Source organism: Leguminivora glycinivorella, chromosome 12, assembly GCF_023078275.1.
Source record: "Leguminivora glycinivorella isolate SPB_JAAS2020 chromosome 12, LegGlyc_1.1, whole genome shotgun sequence".
NCBI classification, from domain to species: Eukaryota; Metazoa; Arthropoda; class Insecta; order Lepidoptera; family Tortricidae; genus Leguminivora; species Leguminivora glycinivorella.
The window spans coordinates 13,049,633-13,069,545 of record NC_062982.1 but is presented as its reverse complement, the minus strand read 5'-3'; the positions used below and the strand labels follow the sequence as shown (position 1 = coordinate 13,069,545).

Here is a 19,913-nt window from a genome sequence, read left to right as displayed (position 1 = left end):
TCGACATTCAAAATTTGCTTAGCACTAATAAATTAAATATGCGATGTTGACTGTTGCACGGTTGGCCGGGTGGTGTGGCCGGGCATTTGGCGTTTGGCGTCTGGCGTGTGGCGTGTGGCGTTTGGCGCGTTTAAAAGCCGTGCGCGTAGGGGGACGCCAGAACGGGCGCATGCGCCACGGCGGCGTATGGGCTGGCGAGCTGAAACAAGAACATTATAAATTTAAGTAAATATGTTTTTTTATTTATCATATCTTAGTGTCTCACTGCTAGGTGAAAGCCTCTCCTATTGTTCTCAACTCGAACTGTTATTGGTGTATTCCCACCATTTGGGGTAGAATGCATACAAGTCGATGCGCAATCACCTATTTACAAGCTTTTATTCAACTTGCCTTGTTATGTTAGTGTGCGTCAAAACGTAGAAGCTAAATTTGACCCGATTCCCGGTTTCCGACTGAGCTGAAATTTTGCATTCATATGTAAATCACATGACAATGCAATATTATGGTGTCATGGAGCTGATCTGATGATGGAGCAGAAAGGTCATAAGAACTCTGTTTTTACAGTCGGCGATAAAAGCTTGTGCCAAAAATGATTTATTTGCAAAAAACTTATTATTCTGCCCTAATATGACAATATTGCAGGAAACTGGACTTGAGGTCTACACTCCTAGTTATAACTGTATTCATTATAAAGGGCGAGTGGTCTATTTCGATGACGAGGTACTTGTCATGGCACTCATTTCCCATCGCTTAAATTATAGCCCTTATTACACCCAGGACCTTCTTAGGTCTAGGCCCTCCCAGTTAAGTATAAGAATCTACTTATCACATGACATAAGCAACAAGGACATGTAACGAAGCGTTGTGACGCTTATCTTAAGGCGTCACTGGCACTATAAACTTAATGGTTTTATTTTAAGTAAATGTTGTTCAAAAGTGGATGGTCAAGTTTGCAGACTGAACTAAAATGCCAGGGCCGCTTGTCGCAAAAACAAAAGAACTCTTTACTTACAGGATAAGTGGTTCAGATTGGATCGGCCTACTTCAAGGTTAGCTCTACTTATCATCGTCTGGGGTGATTGAATTTTGTTATTTTTTTACCACATGAGCTTGTATGGTTTTCTTAATCACAATCTTAATTTTCTTTTTGAAATAGCGTTGGCATTTATGTAAAAAAATACATATATCCACACGGGTATCAATTTTAACACGAGCGGTTAAACAACATCTTTCGCCTAATAAAACATACACTAGGTACCTAATTATACTTAGATTTAAAACTGCATTAATATTTTAACTTTCTGATTAGCAGAAACGTCTGCAATCGATGCCACTAGGCTTAGAATAAATTTAAAAGTGGAAAATGTCTGCCCTGGGTGAGACTTGAACTCACGGCTTCTGGAGAGGCCGTGAGTTCAAGTCTCACCCAGGGCAGACATTTTCCACTTTTAAATTTGCATTAATATTTGCATCCACAAACTTGCTTTCTTTAAAGCATGATTAATTGTTATTATTTCGTTTTGTTTCTGAATTCGGCCTTTTCTCCTGTTTTGTCGACCTTTTGACAAGATTGATTTTGTTATCGTCTTAGCGTTAATTTTCTGATGTTTTGTCCTTCGGTTGGTAAGCGAATTACTTTAATTATATAATTATAAATGATAGCTTGACATACTGATGGCGTAAAAATAACAGATATTATTAATTAGGTAAATTACGATTAAAACAATTAATGTTGTGATGTATTCCGGCTAAGATGTCAAAATTGTTTTTTTTTTTTATATAGGTATGGGTTCATTTTACTATTTTCATAAGTACTAATACAGGAAACACACTGATGCGAATCCATAGGTATATCGCTCTGGTGTTGAAGTAAGATACAATCTATTGTGTCATGTTACCACATACGTAGGTTTGTTTCTGGATGCCTTAGAAATATCACTTTATATATGTTGACATTTTATCATTTCAATTTAGTCTGTTTAAGTTTTTTTTTTTTGCCTATTGGTCAAATTCGAGCCTATTGGTCGAATACATTGACGCTTTTCTAGTTTTAAGACCTATCATGTATATACGTGTATTCTAGAAAAATAAAAAGTTTGAATTTTATTAGTTGTACCTATGTATTTATTTGACAATCGTACTTACTCTCACAGTGTTGGCATAGGATGTGGCGACGGGCACGGCGGTCTTAATGATGTGGGCCGGAGCGAACCCATGGCCCCAGACTGACGCCACGGGGGCCCCGTACGGTGATGCGACGCCTAGATGTACGTCTTCGCCCAACGGGCTAGGCGCGGCAGCGGCCACGGCGAGGAGGGCAGCGAACACAACCTGGAGAAATAGTTATTTGTTTTACAAGGGGGCAAAGTTGTTGTTTAACCGCATGTGCCTATATTGATACCCGAGCAATCGCAAAACTGACTATAAAACATCAAACTAAATCAAATCCATCAATTTGTTCAATATGGTTCAAAATCATCATTTATAGGTAAAATCTACCAGCCCAGCTACATCAAGTTAAAATTTGTATGAAATTATTTTGCACTCTTTTAGATAAAATGAAATTTTGCTATCTGTTTTCGAATAGCAAAGAGAGCCCTTACCAGTTGGGGTGGTGAAAAGGACTTTAGTAACTTTAGTAGGTATTATATAACCGGCGTCTTTGTTCCATTGTCCACTGTCGTATTCTCACTTTCTACGGACATGTCATACGTCGAGAAGACGCTTTTATTGAATGACTTGTGGTACAGGGGAAAATCGAAGCCCCGTTTCACGATTGCACTAGGAGAGCTACATCACAAGAGGAATGGCCGTCAACTTGTTAAGACTGCTACCACCTCTGATGATGTGACGACCACATACATCTCTTCTAAGAGTGTGATGACGAAGATGAAGGAAAATTAATATAACATAGAAATTCAAATTAAGAGCAGGGCTCTTGTCGGTGCAGCTTGATGAAGTTGTCTCCACTTTGGTCGATCTGAAGCCAGCCTTTTAGTGTCCTGGTTCGACACGGCCCTTACATGTTCCTTTACTTGGCTCATATAACTCTTTCTTGGCCTTCCCCTTCCTCTCCTTCCATTCAATTTCCCTTCTATAACTTAGAAAGAATAAGAAAATTAGGAGCTGTCATCGTATTACGCATTTACATTCAGATCTTACATGTGACTATTCATCAATGAAATCAGTTAGATTCATTTCTGTAATATTAAGATTTCCAGCTCTTAATTTAATCAAGTCTGTGATTGCTATTAGTTAGACTTTGGTTTTCAGGTGAAGCGTTGCGCTGCGTCTAAGGGAATACATGTAGGATTAAGCCTGCAATATACAAGCTACGGGAGCTTGCACATGCCAGTCGCGTACAAAATACATGCATATCATTCCATTTTCCATTGTACGCGGCTGGCATGCCAGTTATGCAAGCTACATGCATGTATAGTGTATCACAAAATTTTCTATAAAAGATATTTTAAGTACCTAGGTACTGTACGGATATGAGTACATATAATTTGCACAAACCTAAAAATATTCGTCATAACCGGAATTTCATGGTTTCATAATACCTAAGTAGCTCGTGAAAAAGGCTATGATGATAATTTTTCAATAATAAGACGCCCTCATGCAGACGCCAAAAAAATTAACATTGAACATACACGTGTTTTATTTATACGTAAACAATTATTTAACGGCTTTGACACGCGTGATACAAAATAAAACGGGGGATGTTTCTATTGACATCTTATATTTCTATTACACGCTAACCTACATCAAGCACGTGGCAAAAGGAAAATATGTCATAAAATATGGGGTATTGCTACGCAATATTTATATGAAATGGTTCACGTTAGTTCGGGTTTGAAACTATTTAGAAGGTCGTGATTTAAGTTTTATCTAATAGCTGTTCCCTTAGGCTGAGTCAGCGACGTCAGAGGAAATTTATTCATGGATCAATGAATACCAGATGCTTTTGTCTAACGTAGCGCGACAATGTAGTGGCTATGTTATTAGCCACGTCATTGGATTTGTCACCACGTCCTACGAACGCCCTTTAGGCAGCAAAGGACACGGGTGTGGGCCTATCTAATCTAGATCCAGTGCCTTTCTAACGAGACCGGTCTGAACAATCACGCATTGGTCGCGTGCGCGAATGTTGGCCCTGTCCGTGTACGAGTGGCTTTGTCTTATTATTAATTGCTGTTTGATCGTGTACAGAGCTTTAGATATACATATTGCATGCATAAGACAGTCATACAATTTGTTACAGTTGAATGTGGAATTACCTACATCTTGTAAGAAATATTTACATCATACATACATACCTACATAATAATATACCTATGAGACAAGGCCAAGGCCCGATTTACCTGATTTTGATAGGATTAGTGCTGCCATCTGCATTTGACTGCGTTAGACGTCGTCGGAATAATCCCCCCACGAATTAAGAAGAATACGTAATCAAAATTACGTATGTACGTAAGGTCACGGACTTTAATTGTTGATCCACTTCTAGTTCATTTTATCCTGGACACGTCAAAGCTTAACTATGAAATCACAAAAGTATTGTGACATAATTATATTTGTCTCAACATTTAGAATCCTTGACCGTAAGTACCCATATTGTGGTTTTCGTGATTTATCTCACTATAATTTTTATCATTTTTTTTTATTAATGATAAACTTACAAGAAAAGTTTTCCATCTGTTTCTTTCTTAAATAAAAAATAAGGAAAAAAATAACGTCATCGTAGCTTTTTTTTTATAGGTACAATAGCTATTCCGTTTACTTAAATAAAAAAAACCGGCCAAGTGCGAGTCGGACTCGCCCACCGAGGGTTCCGTACAAACTTTCTTTCAAACTACCTAGTAAAAATAGTCTCATATTTTCATATAACTCTAATGACTTGACTAGAAGACAAAAGTATAGGCACTAATGAGTATTGTAGTGTATAGCGCCATCTCCCGGTCAATTTGCTAACTAATTTGCGCGACCTGGTTTTTCAGGGATAATTCTTTATAATGTTAACCGATTTAAACAGTTTTTACTTTCTTGGACAGAAGATGGTTTACGTAACACCTCGTATTAATTTGAAGTACGATATACATCCGCAAGGGTGGGTAAATTGAAAGTAAAAATCTGAAAAGTTTTTTGTGAATTAAAAAAAAAGTATTCAAAATACAAACATGATTATATTTTTCCTGTAATATACAGCATAAAACCAATGTTTACTAAAATTTTCATAATTTTTCGTTGGTAAACTTCGGAGATAAGGGGGGGGAACGGTATTTTTTTTTACATTTTCCTTCAAAATTATTTTTTTTTCCACAACAAAAAAATTATAAAAAATAGCTTATTTACGTTCAATTTGAGCTCTTTCCAACGATACCCCACTTGACCTAGTAACTTGAAATTTACAGTTTGCCCCCCTTTCATTTTGGCCATTTTCTACAATTAAAATTAATATATTTAAAAAAATTATACTTTCTATTTGTAGAGGTTTACAATGTGCACAACTATTCCAAATTTCAAGTTGATAGCATTAGTAGTCCTCGAGATATTTAGGAATGTGACAGACGGACAGACAGACGGACAGAGTCGCACCATAAGGGTTCCTGTTGTACCTTTTTGGTACGGAACCCTAAAAACCGGCCAAGAGCGTGTCGGGCCACGCTCAGTGTAGGGTTCCAACGGTCACTGAGATTATCCGCGGACGGACGGACGGACAGACAGACAGACATGGCGAAACTATAAGGGTTCCTAGTTGACTACGGAACCCTAAAAATGTTTTTCTTTTCACGGATATCTAAGTAGCTACAAATCCTACCATATGGCCTTAATCCGGCTTAAGTTCGGCACGTCGCATGAGTGACGTCTACTGATTTGAATATTATGCGTGTGTTCGTGATTGTAACAGCGACATTACATTACGCGTCCTTTGTATGCAAGCTGGGCAGGAATTGCGAATCGAGGCCGCTCTTTCATAAAAGTGGTTAAATATGTGTATCAGAATAAATGTCAACTTGCATTCCGGAATACGGTTGTTACTTTATGTGTGGGCATGATTCAATATATAATGATTTTCTTAGGATAGATCATTTAAAATATTATGAATTTAAAAGTAAAATAAAATAAAAAACCACTATCAATACAGCATACATTACAAATACTATTTTCCCCTCACTAGCTCGGAAACACGTGTTTTATCCTTTAATGCCAGAGGGTAAAAACGCATTTTATCCACTAGTGGATATAAAGTAATTTGACCTTGAATATAGTCAAATTTTCTGCTTTACTATTGATAAAAGCGGGTGAATCTAGTACTTAATTAAGATGATTTAACTGTGGAACTACTGGAAGCAGTGATAGACGCGTTTTTTGCGCTGTACTTTTCTTAGCTATAGTGAAGAAGAAGAAGAAAGAAAGAAAGAAAGTTTATTATCAGAGTTAGGTTTCTGCATTTCCAGGGGTCTCCGCACTAGGCTGTGCCTGTGTCGCGGGGAACCATTTTACATAGTGTTACTGAATTAGTTACAATTTTAAAGAAAACAACTTAAAAGTTCAATTTATACAACTAAGGCTCAAGTTGAAACTAGAGGGTTGAAGCTACGAAATCTTCTGTCTCAGCATATTTCTGTGAATGCAAAAAGTTCCAGAGTAATACTTTTGCTTCCTTTAGACTACAGACTCTAAGGTTACATAATTTATTAATTGCGTTATATGTAGACGCTCGGATGCGGGTAAAAGTTTGTGTTACACACGGGTGCAAATGTATTTTACTTCTCGTCTGTTGAAAAACTCTCCAAGTTCAGGATTCTATTCTCCAACCTATACAATTCTTTCACTTACTCGTACTTTAATTCCTCACTCGACGTTAAAATACAAGTTTGCACCCTTTTATAACAAATAACTATTTCTGCATCCCTCAATAAAGGAAACAACATAGTACTTACGTTACAGACACATATAAAACAGACTAGAAGATCGTGAAGTAAGTTTTATTAGTAGTCACTACTTAAAACAACATGTGTTAAAGAAGTTTTTGGGGTTTTTATGAAATGAAAGATCATTTTATCATTGTTTTCTTCACATAGAAGCTTGGGGCCCGCTTGGCAACTAATCTGGCATAGAAACTAGTTTTTATGGAAGCAACCTTCCAACCCTCAAAGTAAACTAGAAATATCATTGTCTCAGTTACCAAAAATATTTATAAATGAAACAAAAGTAAGTAGGTACCTACTAACTTTTATTATACTGAGCGATAATTAAAAACAAATAAAAGGAAAACATTAACAGTTCAAAAGCTTCTAATTTAGAGCAGAAAATATCTCATGACAACAAGTACTTACTACAAGTACTAAGGTAAGGTAACAGGCGAAAATTTTTCTTAAACTGTCCATGATAGGGTTATCATGGACAGTTTAAGAAAAATTTTCGCCTGTTTTTGATATTTCACTGATAAATGTAAAAATTCTACCGCTGAGCGTGTTAAATCTTGAATGTCCTATCCTTCGTTTACATTTTAAGCGTATTGCAGAATGGATACTCCTATTGGTTTCTTCATAGTTAACAAATTAAAAGTAGGTGTTTTTTCTCCAATTATGGACGGCAGTTCTCCAGTAATGGATCCCCCATTATGGACAGTGAAATAAGTTTAAAATTTTACTTTCAAAGCCAACTGATACTCAATGAGTCAATTTTATACACCATAAATAAAATTAGTTTGGGTTTTTTTAACATACGATTGTTTCTTGCAAATTTTGATTTTGTAAATTGTTCCTTGTCCATCATAGGAGGTACGCAGTTTTTCGGTTTCAGTAATGGACACTCGCAAAATAACGCTATTTCTTTATATCTTCGGAGCAACAAACTAGTATGTTTTATACCTTATCTCATGCTTAATGCAGTAAGTAAAACTTATTCAAGTTTACACCGAGGATTATTTTTTTATTATTTTATACATGAAGTCAACTCTCTTAGCAACATTACTAAGAATTCGTCTTGATATTTTTTTCAGTAAACTGGTGACTTCTATCCTGTCGCCAAATCCTTCAGAAATAACCGAATTAATTGAAACTTCAAAATGAAACAGCTCTACAACTCTAGTTTATGGTACATTGCCATCAGTTTTTAGAAACTAATTTTAGATACTTATTTTTAAGGATTTGTGTTTTTTGTCCATAATGGCATCACCGTCCATTATAGGGTATTTTACATTATGTTGTTATAAAAATAATAAATTCGCACTTAATACCTACTTACTTCTATACCACATTGTTTCTGAACCATGATAAAAATAGCTAGGTGGTTTAACTAACATCATTTCCCGCGAAGACCTGTGAAGAGTGGTCCAGTTTGTTTAGGACGAATTTATAAGTTGAGTGACCGCAGGTATTTTTCACAATTATTTTTAAATTGGCTTTTTATGATTATATGGTGCAAAATTAAGTGATTGTGTCAGTTAGGAAATCAGTAAAAAAAAAAAAGAAATATTATAAAATTACACATGACACGTTTAAATACATGCATAAAAAAACGAAAATTCAGTCGAATTGAGAACCTCCTCCTTTTTTGAAGTCGGTTAAAAATTATAGTCCAGTGATGACAAAAAAAAAGAAACACAGGCATTGAAATCTTAAATTCCAAATGGCAATTCTAAAGATGACCAATGTTACACTTACAATAACAATAATTGTTATTCCATAATTATTATGGAACTGTATTGTTCTGTTTTTTTTTTGGATTTGTATGCAAACTTTAGATTTTGATCTAGACTCCTAATAAGTTTAGAATGTGAATATTACTACCATGAAATTTTAACCTATATACAAAATTGCTTGAAATATTACACGGGTCTCAAGTGCATTGAGTGTTCCACCAAGGAGGCACTTAACCTTTAATTTGACCATTTTGAGAATTTAATCTTTCGGCTGCCTTATAATGGGGACATTGACTTCTGGGTCTGTTTTTGAAGAGAAGTATCTTTTTTTAATAACAAAGCGAATTAAAACATATTGTGCATAGAAATAGGTATATTGTTTTTAGATATAATATCAAAATAGTTTGGCTATAGGTACCTAAGGTTGCCTAGAAGAGATTGGTTTTTAGCGATAAGACCACTTTTTTCACCTCCTTGCTGTTGTATACGTGTACAGTAACAGGGGACGCTGGTTGGTGACAAGGAGTCTTTTACCACGATACGGACACGAACATCTATATTATACGAGTAAATATAAAATATGCATAATATCATCTATATTAAGTAAAATGCAAGTGTCCTGACTGACTGACTGACTAATTCACTAACGCAGAAAACTACAAATGCTAAAAAATTTGCACACTAAGTTGTACGTATATATATATATATGTATATATAATATCTATAACAGGTAAAGAGCGATTTTGAAAAAATATACCCGTAAGATAACCCTCTTAAAAGGAGTTAAAAAAATCATATGGGAGTCAAATTTTAATTAGAGCTAGGAATTTGAAAGTTAGTTAAATAAATAAGATTAGAAAAAATGTTATTTAAGCGTTTTTGGATATTTGTCCCTTAAGGGGGTCAAAAAGGGGATGACAGTATGTAATAATAATAAAAACCTGCTTAAACGAGAGCGAAACTCAAGGCAAATATTGAAAACTTGTGACACTCCGCGAAGAAAGTAACGGCTGGCGCTTACATCGCGTCAGTATCGCATTCGTAATGGGTGTTGGTGTACTAGCCCCGATGCATATGTTTTCGTCTAGTCAGACCATTTTTTGAGGTTCTCCTTTTTGTAAAAAATAATGTCTTAGTTCAAAAATTATTAATGTTTAATGCTAATACTAATCTAGTTTATTTTTTATGGCAGTATTTAATTGTTCAATAACTAAATCTAAATACAAGAAATATCATTGATACTGAAAGGAAGAAAATGAAGATTTTTATTTTATCTTTTATCGATGGGTATTATAATACATGAGTTACATGACTGATGTAAGGCGGCCCGAGGAAAGTAACTAAGTTCTGCTAATAAACTAAAAACATCTTAAAGCCTATGCATGTAAAACTGCTATAGGAGAGGAGAACGTGATTGAGACAACATTTTCTTAGAGTAATTTTACAATTCTCACTACTGGGTCGTGATATACCTACATGTGTAAACGTTATTAGAATAAACAAAATATTGCTGTATTACTAGACGAACTCTTCTGCATCGGGACTAGTATAAATGTGTGAGCGCCTACCACCATAAACTACCTTTCGTCGTGGAACGTCACATTTCACGATGGCACAGAGTTCTCACAACGAGTTCGACTCACACTTTTTGTCTTTTAACTATACACTATGTAACATGAGCAAACTGAAAGATTTTAACTACGCATTACTGAGTTCAAAGTAAAGATAAAATGTTATATGACGTCAAGCAAATTTCGCGAAAAAAAATTTTTTTGTGTATTTTTTTGCTTTTTTTGGATGTATTTTCACATAAAAACTAAATGTTATTCGTGAAACTGGCACTTAAAATAAAAATATTTTTTTTTTTTCTAAAAAAGTACTTTTTTGCAACGAGTTACTAGTTACTTTTTCTATCAACGAGGACAGTTAGATTATGTCCGATAACGGCATCATCGTCATCAAAACAGTTTTTTTTTCTGAGAAATAATGAGTAATTGTTATTTTTTCAATGCTTATCGTTGCATCATTGCAATCGTTGACGCTCCGCGGCGAACGATACGCAACTGGTTCTATCGCACAAATACAGATAGCGATAAAGAGAGATAGCATCTTCACTAGGACTCTTGGACATTGGTTATAGTCTCTAGTACACTTAAATCAATCAGAATACTCTGGTTGTCCCTAATTGGAAGCTGTCCAATAATAAGGCTATTTTTACCTGACAAGGAAGGAGAAAATTAGCCGTAAATGTCTCTCGTGACGTACCTAATAGGTTGACTCTTTTCTACAACTACGTCTTTTTGTCTTTGGTACCTTATTAATGTAAAACAGAAAAACATAATAATCTGAACGATAGGAAGTTATGAGTACTAATTAGTTGGTGATAGAGTACTGAATACGGGGGCATGATGAAATATTAAATAATCAATGAAGCTAGAATTTACAAAACGAACGGCTTATTCCATACCGTAGTAGGATTTTTGGGACTACCAAAAATTGATTCTTAATAATAGTTCTGGAAATTTTGTGTTGACAATATTTTATGCAAAGGGTTGGTGAAATAGGTATACTTAATTTTAAAATTATAAAAAAAAAACTACAAAGAGAATCTTCATCTAAAATGCAACTTTTTTAGAACTTTCTTATTTATTTTGAAAAACAAAAATGGTCTTACCAGCTTGTACATTTTGAAGGGTGAGTTGGGGTGTCTTGTAGAGGTGAAGAAGGAGATATGTGACGAATGTGCTTAGGGCCGGAGCCGGGCAGCTTATATACTGCCTAGACACATGTTCGGCCGAGTCTAGCCCTACCTCCTGGGCCTAGGTCATTTGTATCAGCCGAAGGCTGGATACGTAGCGTTGGCAGAAAAGATCAACTGAAAAACTATAATTTTGCTAAGACAGCCATTGTAACGCATTGTCTTGTAATTTTTAATATACTTATTCCATGTTCTGTTCAATGCCACATTTTTTAAGAGTTTCGTTTTTTCAATAGTTATTTGTTTTACAAGGGGACAAAGTTCTTGTTTAACCGCACGTGCCAATATTGATACCAGTGCAAGCAGAAGGTTCAAAAAGTGGAATCTTGAGCACTGCGAAGGTTTCAAGGCACAAAACTTTTTAAACAAATTTGGCCACCAAATAAAACAAAAAAAAATTCACTACAACAACACAACCAAAATACTGACTATAAAACCATCAAACTATTCAATATTTATGATTCAAAATCATCATTTATAGATAAATTCTACTAGCCAGCTTAAGACATAAAGTTAAAATTTGTATGAAATTACTTTGCACTCTTGTGGATAAATATGATTATAGGGGATGAATTATGAATTAAAATGCAATTTTGCTATCTGTTTTCGAATAACAAAGTAAGCCTTTACCAGTTGGTGTGATGAAAACGCCGGCGGCATCCACCGACGGTTCCTGTGTGGCGTAGCATTTTCTCGATGGTTCCATCTATACATACGTAAAGTTGGCGCTACAAATAGGCATGACCTGTACGTGTACACGGTCTAAAGAAAAATAAAAACCGGCCAAGTGCGAGTCGGACTCGCCCACCGAGGGTTCCGTACAAACTTTCTTTCAAACTACCTAGTAAAAATAATCTCATATTTTCATATAACTCTAATGACTTGACTAGAAGACAAAAGTATAGGCACTAATGAGTATTATAGTGTATAGCGCCATCTCCCGGTCAATTTGCTAACTAATTTGCGCGACCTGGTTTTTCAGGGATAATTCTTTATAATGTTAACCGATTTAAACAGTTTTTACTTTATTGGACAGAAGATGGTTTACGTAACACCTCGTATTAATTTGAAGTACGATATACATCCGCAAGGGTGGGTAAATTGAAAGTAAAAATATGAAAAGTTTTTTGTGAATTAAAAAAAAGTATTCAAAATACAAACACGATTATATTTTTCCTGTAATATATAGCATAAAACCAATGTTTACTAAAATTTTCATAGTTTTTCGTTGGTAAACTTCGGAGAAGGGGGGGGAAACGGTATTTTTTTTTACATTTTCCTTCAAAATTTTTTTTCCCACAACAAAAAAATTATAAAAAATAGCTTATTTACGTTCAATTTGAGCTCTTTCCAACGATACCCCACTTGACCTAGTAACTTGAAATTTACAGTTTGCCCCCCTTTCATTTTGGCCATTTTCTACAATTAAAATTAATATATTTAAAAAAATTATACTTTCTATTTGTAGAGGTTTACAATGTTCACAACTATTCCAAATTTTAAGTTGATAGCATTAGTAGTCCTCGAGATATTTAGGAATGTGACAGACGGACAGACAGACGGACAGAGTCGCACCATAAGGGTTCCTGTTGTACCTTTTTGGTACGGAACCCTAAAAACGTCCTTTTGTTGTTTGTTACTTTCTTTACAACAACATCCAATAGAAAAAAAATCTATTTGTAGAAATACCTACAGGATTCAATCGGGTACGTAACCTGTAATCTATTAAACAAACGCTTTATAAGTATTTCAAAAAACCGGCCAAGAGCGTGTCGGACCACGCTCAGTGTAGGGTTCCGTAGTTTTCCGTATTTTTCTCAAAAACTACTGAACCTATCAAGTTCTAAATAATTTTCCTAAAAAGTACTTATAAAGTTCTACTTTTGTGATTTTTTTCATATTTTTTAAACATATGGTTCAAAAGTTAGAGGGGGGGGACGCACTTTTTTTTCATTTAGGAGCGATTATTTCCGAAAATATTAATATTACCAAAAAACGATCTTAGTAAACCCTTACTCATTTTTAAATACCTATCCAACAATATATCACACGTTGGGGTTGGAACGAAAAAAAATATCAGCCCCCACTTTACATGTAGGGGGGGTACCCTAATAAATCATATTTTTCCATTTTTTATTTTTGCACTTTGTTGGCGTGATTGATATACATATTGGTACCAAATTTCAGCTTTCTAGTGCTAACGGTTACTGAGATTATCCGCGGACGGACGGACGGACGGACGGACGGACGGACGGACGGACGGACGGACGGACGGACGGACGGACGGACAGACAGACATGGCGAAACTATAAGGGTTCCTAGTTGACTACGGAACCCTAAAAACCATGAAAAGGTAGCTGAAAGTCATTACTAACGGGGCTAATTTGTGTTTTCTGTGTTACGTTTTGTGAAATAAGTGTTTTATAAGATAAGACTACCTTTCGTCTGTGTTCAAGCATCGTAGTATAGAGATAGGAACTTTCAATATTTTTTGATTGTTACATATGATAGATAGGTTGACTGCTATGATAGGTTGCTTATAATTATATGATATTAAACGTCTATTAACGACAGTGTTCTACTAGTATCAATAACCAAAATATCTAAACAAGTTTTCAGTAGTCCTTTGCTGAAAACCTTGCATCCCAGCCATGCACCTCGTATAAAAAATCTTATATAGATGTTTGTGTGCATCAATTTTATTTTTGATTTGCATGTTTTGGTCCATATGTGTGTAATCTTTTGCAAGTATATTCCAGTTGTATGTTCTAAGATATATCTTTTCATATACCTAACATTCCCTAACAACTGTTTACTATATTGGGAATAAATAAGCTTACTCTAACGGCTTAGTAACAAACATCAATAGAACGAAATAAATCCTGTGATCCGAGAACTCTCAAACCAAATCATCCCTCCTTTGTACGGTTCATAAGCAATATAAAACCATTATTTCCATTTTTATATGTTTTTCTTTTAACAAAGGGGAAATGGAGCTATTGAAATCGTACCTAGCAGGAAAGTTTCTACGTTTGTAATCAGTAATTGTAAATTTCATTCGAAAACATCATTTTGTACATAGCCTCTACCATGACTATTTAACTTTTTTGAATAATGTTACTTGACAGCGTAGACTGTCGGAAAATGCTCACTGTATGAAGAAGGTCATCACCATCGCCCCCCAAACGGTAACATACTAGTTTATTCTTCAACCTAGCGTTTTCCAGCCTAGCGCTAGGTCTGCTCACTTACCACAGTCTATTTAAATTACATACGATTTGCAAGAAGTATGTTATGCTATCGTGTGTCTCAGCGAAGTTTCCTGTTAAAATTGTGAATGCAGAGTTAACACTGCAACGGCAACGCTAGACTGGGAAGCCGAGGCGACTGGAAACCACGAGTCAGATGGTCGGACGACATCAAAAAGACAGCAGGGCCGACCTTTTTTTTTATGGGATAGGAGGCAAACGAGCAGACAGGTCGCCTGATGGTAAGCGATCACTGCCGCCCATGGATACCCGAAACACCAGAAGTGTTGGAGGCATAGAACTGCCGCATATATAGGACGGAATGGAAATCCATGAAAGTGGCATACGTTCAGCAGTGGACGCGAATATGCTGAGAAAAAGAAGAAGAACGGCAACGCGCATGTAACACTTCTGGAGTTGTAGGTGTCCATAGTTTAAAGAGTTGCTTACCATAAGGCGGGCCATATATTTTTTTGTCACCTACGTAGTGTACTAAAAATTTGTACGTTACGATAAGTTTTGGAGTGATATTTACACTAGAGTTTCTGGTAATGTTGCGAATCTAACGCTACTTGGGCCGTGCACGTGTTGCGGTCCAGTTGGGAATTTTTATGTCTGCACATACGTTTCGTTGGCAACCGTCAGGAAACTGTTTTGATACTTTATATTGTCGCCCAAAAATAATGGTGTTGTAAAGACGCGTGTAAAAATCTCCAGTAAATTACTTACTTTTTATTGTTTTACAATGTTGTTCCTTTCAGATGAGGTAGGCTAGGGACCAATAAATGTTATTAAATTATTTTTATTTAAGTATTGCTCAAAAAAAATGCTGTAGTGTAGCGATGTTATTCGTTTGGAACCCTAACCCTAACGTAAATTAATTATCATATATTAATGCAGAGGAACGATCCAAAAGACATATGCAAAACGACCGACGCATGGTGCATGACGACCGGTCTGGCCTAGCGCGTAGTGACTCCGTCTGCTACGCCGCGGTCCTGGGTTCGAATCCCGGTAAGGGCATTTATTTGTGTGATGAGAAGAGATATTTATACCTGAGTCATGGATGTTTTCTATGTATATAAGTATGTATTTATCTATGTAAGTGTGTATATCGTCGCCTAGCACCCATAATACAAGCTTTGCTTAGTTTGGAGCTGGGTTGATCTGTGTAAGATGTCCCCCAATATTTATTTATAAAAGCCCATACGTCAAAGCCCGAATATGGCATAGTTTTTGCTTGCTCATTACTCGATTTTTCATCAACAGGTCATTGTTATAAAGTCAATGATATAGGAACCCTACATAATAATACCAAGGTTTCTATGCACACTACACGTCATGATATAAATCATATAGGAATCCCAAAACTTTTAACTACGTTGAAGTATTAAGCGTTAACGCAGTTAGCTCACATATATGTAGCCAATGTCGCAATCGTGAGTTGATTGGTTTCAAATTATACGAGCCGCTTTCACATTGTTAACAGTACATGTTGCAGTCTTATCTCATACTGGCATAGAATTAATTATTGGCAGTTGATAAGTTCGACTAATCTATAAGTATTTGGAAATAATTTCTTGTGAAATAAGAACATACTACTTATTACTTTAGCCTTAAATCTTAGCTGGCGTTCTGTAGATAATGGTCTCTGAAAGTACTAAAACAATATTTTTCAGTAGGTACAGATGGTGTTTTTTTACGCTGTAGTGCGAGAAGTGGTTGATTATATGTCAGGTCGAAACTTCGGATGGTCATCTGTACCGAAAAACGTCGTACGATACTAGTGAGAAAAGGAAATTCGTTTAAACTTCGTTTTTTGTTTAGTTCGAAAGCTTCATGTTTAGTTCGAAAACATCCTTTTTTTCGCACTTGTATCGTAATGTAATATTTCGATATTGGCTTAATTGATTAAGATAATAATTATCAATTTAGACTGGAAAATATTATAAATACTCAGGAGCTAGTAAATTGAGAAATATAATTGTGACTCTGTGAGCTCTTGTAGTTGTAGTGTAAGCCTAGTCGGCCCTATATTTAAATACTTACAACAAAAAATAATGAATTGTTAATAAATAATGTAGAATTTCTTCTTTGAATTTCACAAAAAGTATTACGAAATTCGACCTGTAGAAAGAAACATTAGATGAGAGTACGTTCTCCAGTAGTTTTCCTATTTTTTGGGTGTAATATTACTTACAATATTTTATTAACTATTAACGTATCAAGAGCTTTCACGCCCCGTATCGTATTAACTTACTTGTTAGTTGTGGTGTGGGCTAAAATTTATATTTATCTATAGATGAAAATTGCTATAGCTTGTACCGGAGCGGACGCAGGCGATTCCAAAGGAGGGCAGGGCGTTTTCAATGACACTGTTCTTGTGTCACATGGCCACATGACTTATCATTTCATATCTAGGTGACTATGCACATTATTTGCTGGGCACGTTATGTCGTATAATTGGCCTGGTGTTAGATTAAATTGATTAGGTAAAATGGATTGCTCCTGCGGACATGTTCTGGAATAATATTTTGCGTACCTAATGCACTCGTAAAGGTTTACAGAGATTCTGCAAAGAGTTTTTGACGTTTTAGATTACGTCGCGCAAAATTACTTTCATTGTATGGAGAAAGTGAGCAAAGCCACAAACGGTTACTTTTGCTGGGCTGAGACCAAAAATTACATATACTTTCCGAAACTTTTTTACTACGAGTAAAGTATTTTAAAACGTCTAGAACTTATGATAAGTACAGCAGTTCTCAAAAAGTTTGTACAAAAATTAAGGAAAAAGTTAAATTTGTTTTTATTACTCCTGTTTTGTTAACAAGATTTTTTTGATGAATTGAGATTTAAGTAAGTTTTATAGTATCTGTACTTTCTTAATTATAACAATTATCCCGTATATATCTTACGAAAGTCGACTTATATTACTAAATGTTGGTAACAAAATAGGATCAATTAAAATTTGCTATCGTGGCTATGTACAAACTTTTTGAGAACTGCTCAGTAGAGACTCAGCTTTTTTACGAGTACGCGTTGATGTCTTTTATTTACTTGTATCAACTGAGTGGATTAATTACCTTACTATAATTTGTAATAAGTGCGTAATTATATTTTGATTCAACTAATTTAACGATAAACACGTGCTAAAGTTATGTTTCCGTTAAAATGTTGGATCACGCTTCCTAATTAATGTAATTGCGTATTAAATTTATGCTACCTTCTTAACATTTACTCAGTGTTAGTAATCTTATTACCGGAAAACCACTGAATTATACATAATTTGCTGTTAATTAGGTATTGGATTAATGTTTGTGGGTATGTGGGACATGTGTTTTCAGTAGTCTACGCATCTTTTAGCTAGAGACAGTCCAAGATAAGTTAGCAACAATTCTGACAGCCTCACCGGTGCAAATATTATTCTAAACGTTAAACTTCGCAGAGGCAGGGCTATCAAAATCTTCAGCAATTTAATTTGGCCTGACTCTAGTGGTATATAACAAGGCACTGATATCACTGTTACTAAAACTTCTATAAAAGAAAAACAAAATTTAGATTTATAATAATTTGTTGCTATTTAATTAACCAAAATATACATAGATATTGAGCAAGTCACTAAGGCAATGATACCACCAAATTCGTTTATAGGATGTAAGGGGAAGCTACGTATCTGGACAAGTATGGGGATGGAGCAAAGGCGGGGGCGGCGACGTAGGGGGAAGAGACAACCGGAGCGGCGGCGACCAGCGGAGCGGGGGCGGCGGCAACCACAGGCGCAGGGGCAACCACAGGGGTGGCTACTGCGTGGTTGACGGAGTGAGCGGAGTAGGAGCTAGCGTAGGGGGCCACGGCGTACGCTGCGGGGGCCACGGCTGGGGCCACGAGGGCTGCTGGGGCCGCGGCCAGGGGCAGCACGCTGGCGCTGGCGGAGGCAAGGGCTAGGGCGAAGACGACCTGTGAACAAGTTAGGTTTAAAGTTTGTAGGGTTTCTGTTGTAGGATTGTAGTTACAGCATTGCAAGCACGTGCTAGAAATTTAAAGTACCTTTGCAAATATTTCTGTTGGTTACGAAATTTATAACATATGACTAAATTTACTTTAGAAACATAAAATGACAAGAAATATAAGTAAGTAGGTACCTATAGTAAGTAGGTATCAAATATTTATAGAAAACAAATCCAACCAGGTAAATGCACTTACAACGAATTTGGCGATCATTTTGCTTAGTTTGTGTGACTGCTCACGAGTTCGGACGCTAAAGTGGGAGTCGGTGGACTGTGTCGTCTCCAGGGCATCGTCACCTTTTATACGAAATGTGATTTAGTTGGGCAACATTACGGACGCCACATGCGTGCGTTAATAATACGCAGGATCCCTAGCCAAGGTGACAATCGCTTACTCTACGATAACGAAGCTTTTGTCTCATCACTCTTCCGTATCAATGAATGAGTGACAGTTGCGTAGCGCATCGTTCGGTTCATAAAGCGTACACGATTGGAATTTTGGCTAAGCATTCAGGACGTCGTTGGCCAGCCGCCACAGTGGCTGACCCAGACTTATATAACGACGGCTGCATTCTAATTTCGACTTTGTGCACACCAATTTCACTGAAACTTACGTAACGGTCAGTGAAAAAATACTTGGAAGTAGATGTCAATGGTAGATAAACGCTAAATGTGTATTTTTCTTCCTTTATTTCCATGTAAAGTATATCTCCTCTTTTGTTTTTATAGGATGCGGTTATATTCATCCACTTAAAGGATAATAAATAAGTTAGTATCGGATTCGGCAATGTGAAAACGCTTTAAGGTGCACCTAATTATACATATATAGATGTATATGGCAATAATGCCTGGTCTAAGTATTAAGCAAGATAATTATGAAGATTAGACGTGTCTGTATAACTAAAATGGTCACCATTTTATTTTTACGATCGTGGTATGAGCGCTATCTATGGCTGTAGTCTACGCTACCACTACTTATTTCACTCACATGTCTTAAAACATACAAGTTTATTCATTCATTCAATTTCGAAAACTTGCAAAATGTTTGAAATTTCCGTTCTTAAAAGTTTATTAAAATTGTGGGGCTCAACTTTCTTGAGCTCAATTCTCATTAGTTACTTACTTATTTATATACAAACAAGTCTTGTGCGGACCTAATTATAATAATATATTTTCAGTGTATATCTGAGAACATTAAGATTCTGAAATCCGTTTCTGCAGTTTAAACATTCGCCCGTATTGAATTT

The 19,913-nt window shown here is 35.9% G+C and overlaps 2 protein-coding genes across 2 annotated transcripts; both read right to left on the bottom strand.

Annotated features, from left to right (window-relative positions):
- Window positions 1-87: 87 nt before the first annotated feature.
- Window positions 88-11,373, bottom strand: LOC125231603. The gene is made up of 3 exons (XM_048137060.1): window positions 11,328-11,373; window positions 2,146-2,331; window positions 88-199 (listed from the first exon to the last, which is right to left on the bottom strand). The coding sequence occupies exons 1-3, from the start codon at window positions 11,337-11,339 to the stop codon at window positions 131-133; spliced, it is 267 nt and encodes an 88-aa protein (XP_047993017.1). The 5' UTR covers window positions 11,340-11,373; the 3' UTR covers window positions 88-130.
- A 6,825-nt stretch (window positions 11,374-18,198) lies between these two features.
- LOC125232159 (cuticle protein 70, isoforms A and B-like) lies at window positions 18,199-18,960 on the bottom strand. The gene is made up of 2 exons (XM_048137787.1): window positions 18,863-18,960; window positions 18,199-18,616 (listed from the first exon to the last, which is right to left on the bottom strand). The coding sequence occupies exons 1-2, from the start codon at window positions 18,878-18,880 to the stop codon at window positions 18,305-18,307; spliced, it is 330 nt and encodes a 109-aa protein (XP_047993744.1). The 5' UTR covers window positions 18,881-18,960; the 3' UTR covers window positions 18,199-18,304.
- Between the last annotated feature and the right edge of the window lie 953 nt (window positions 18,961-19,913).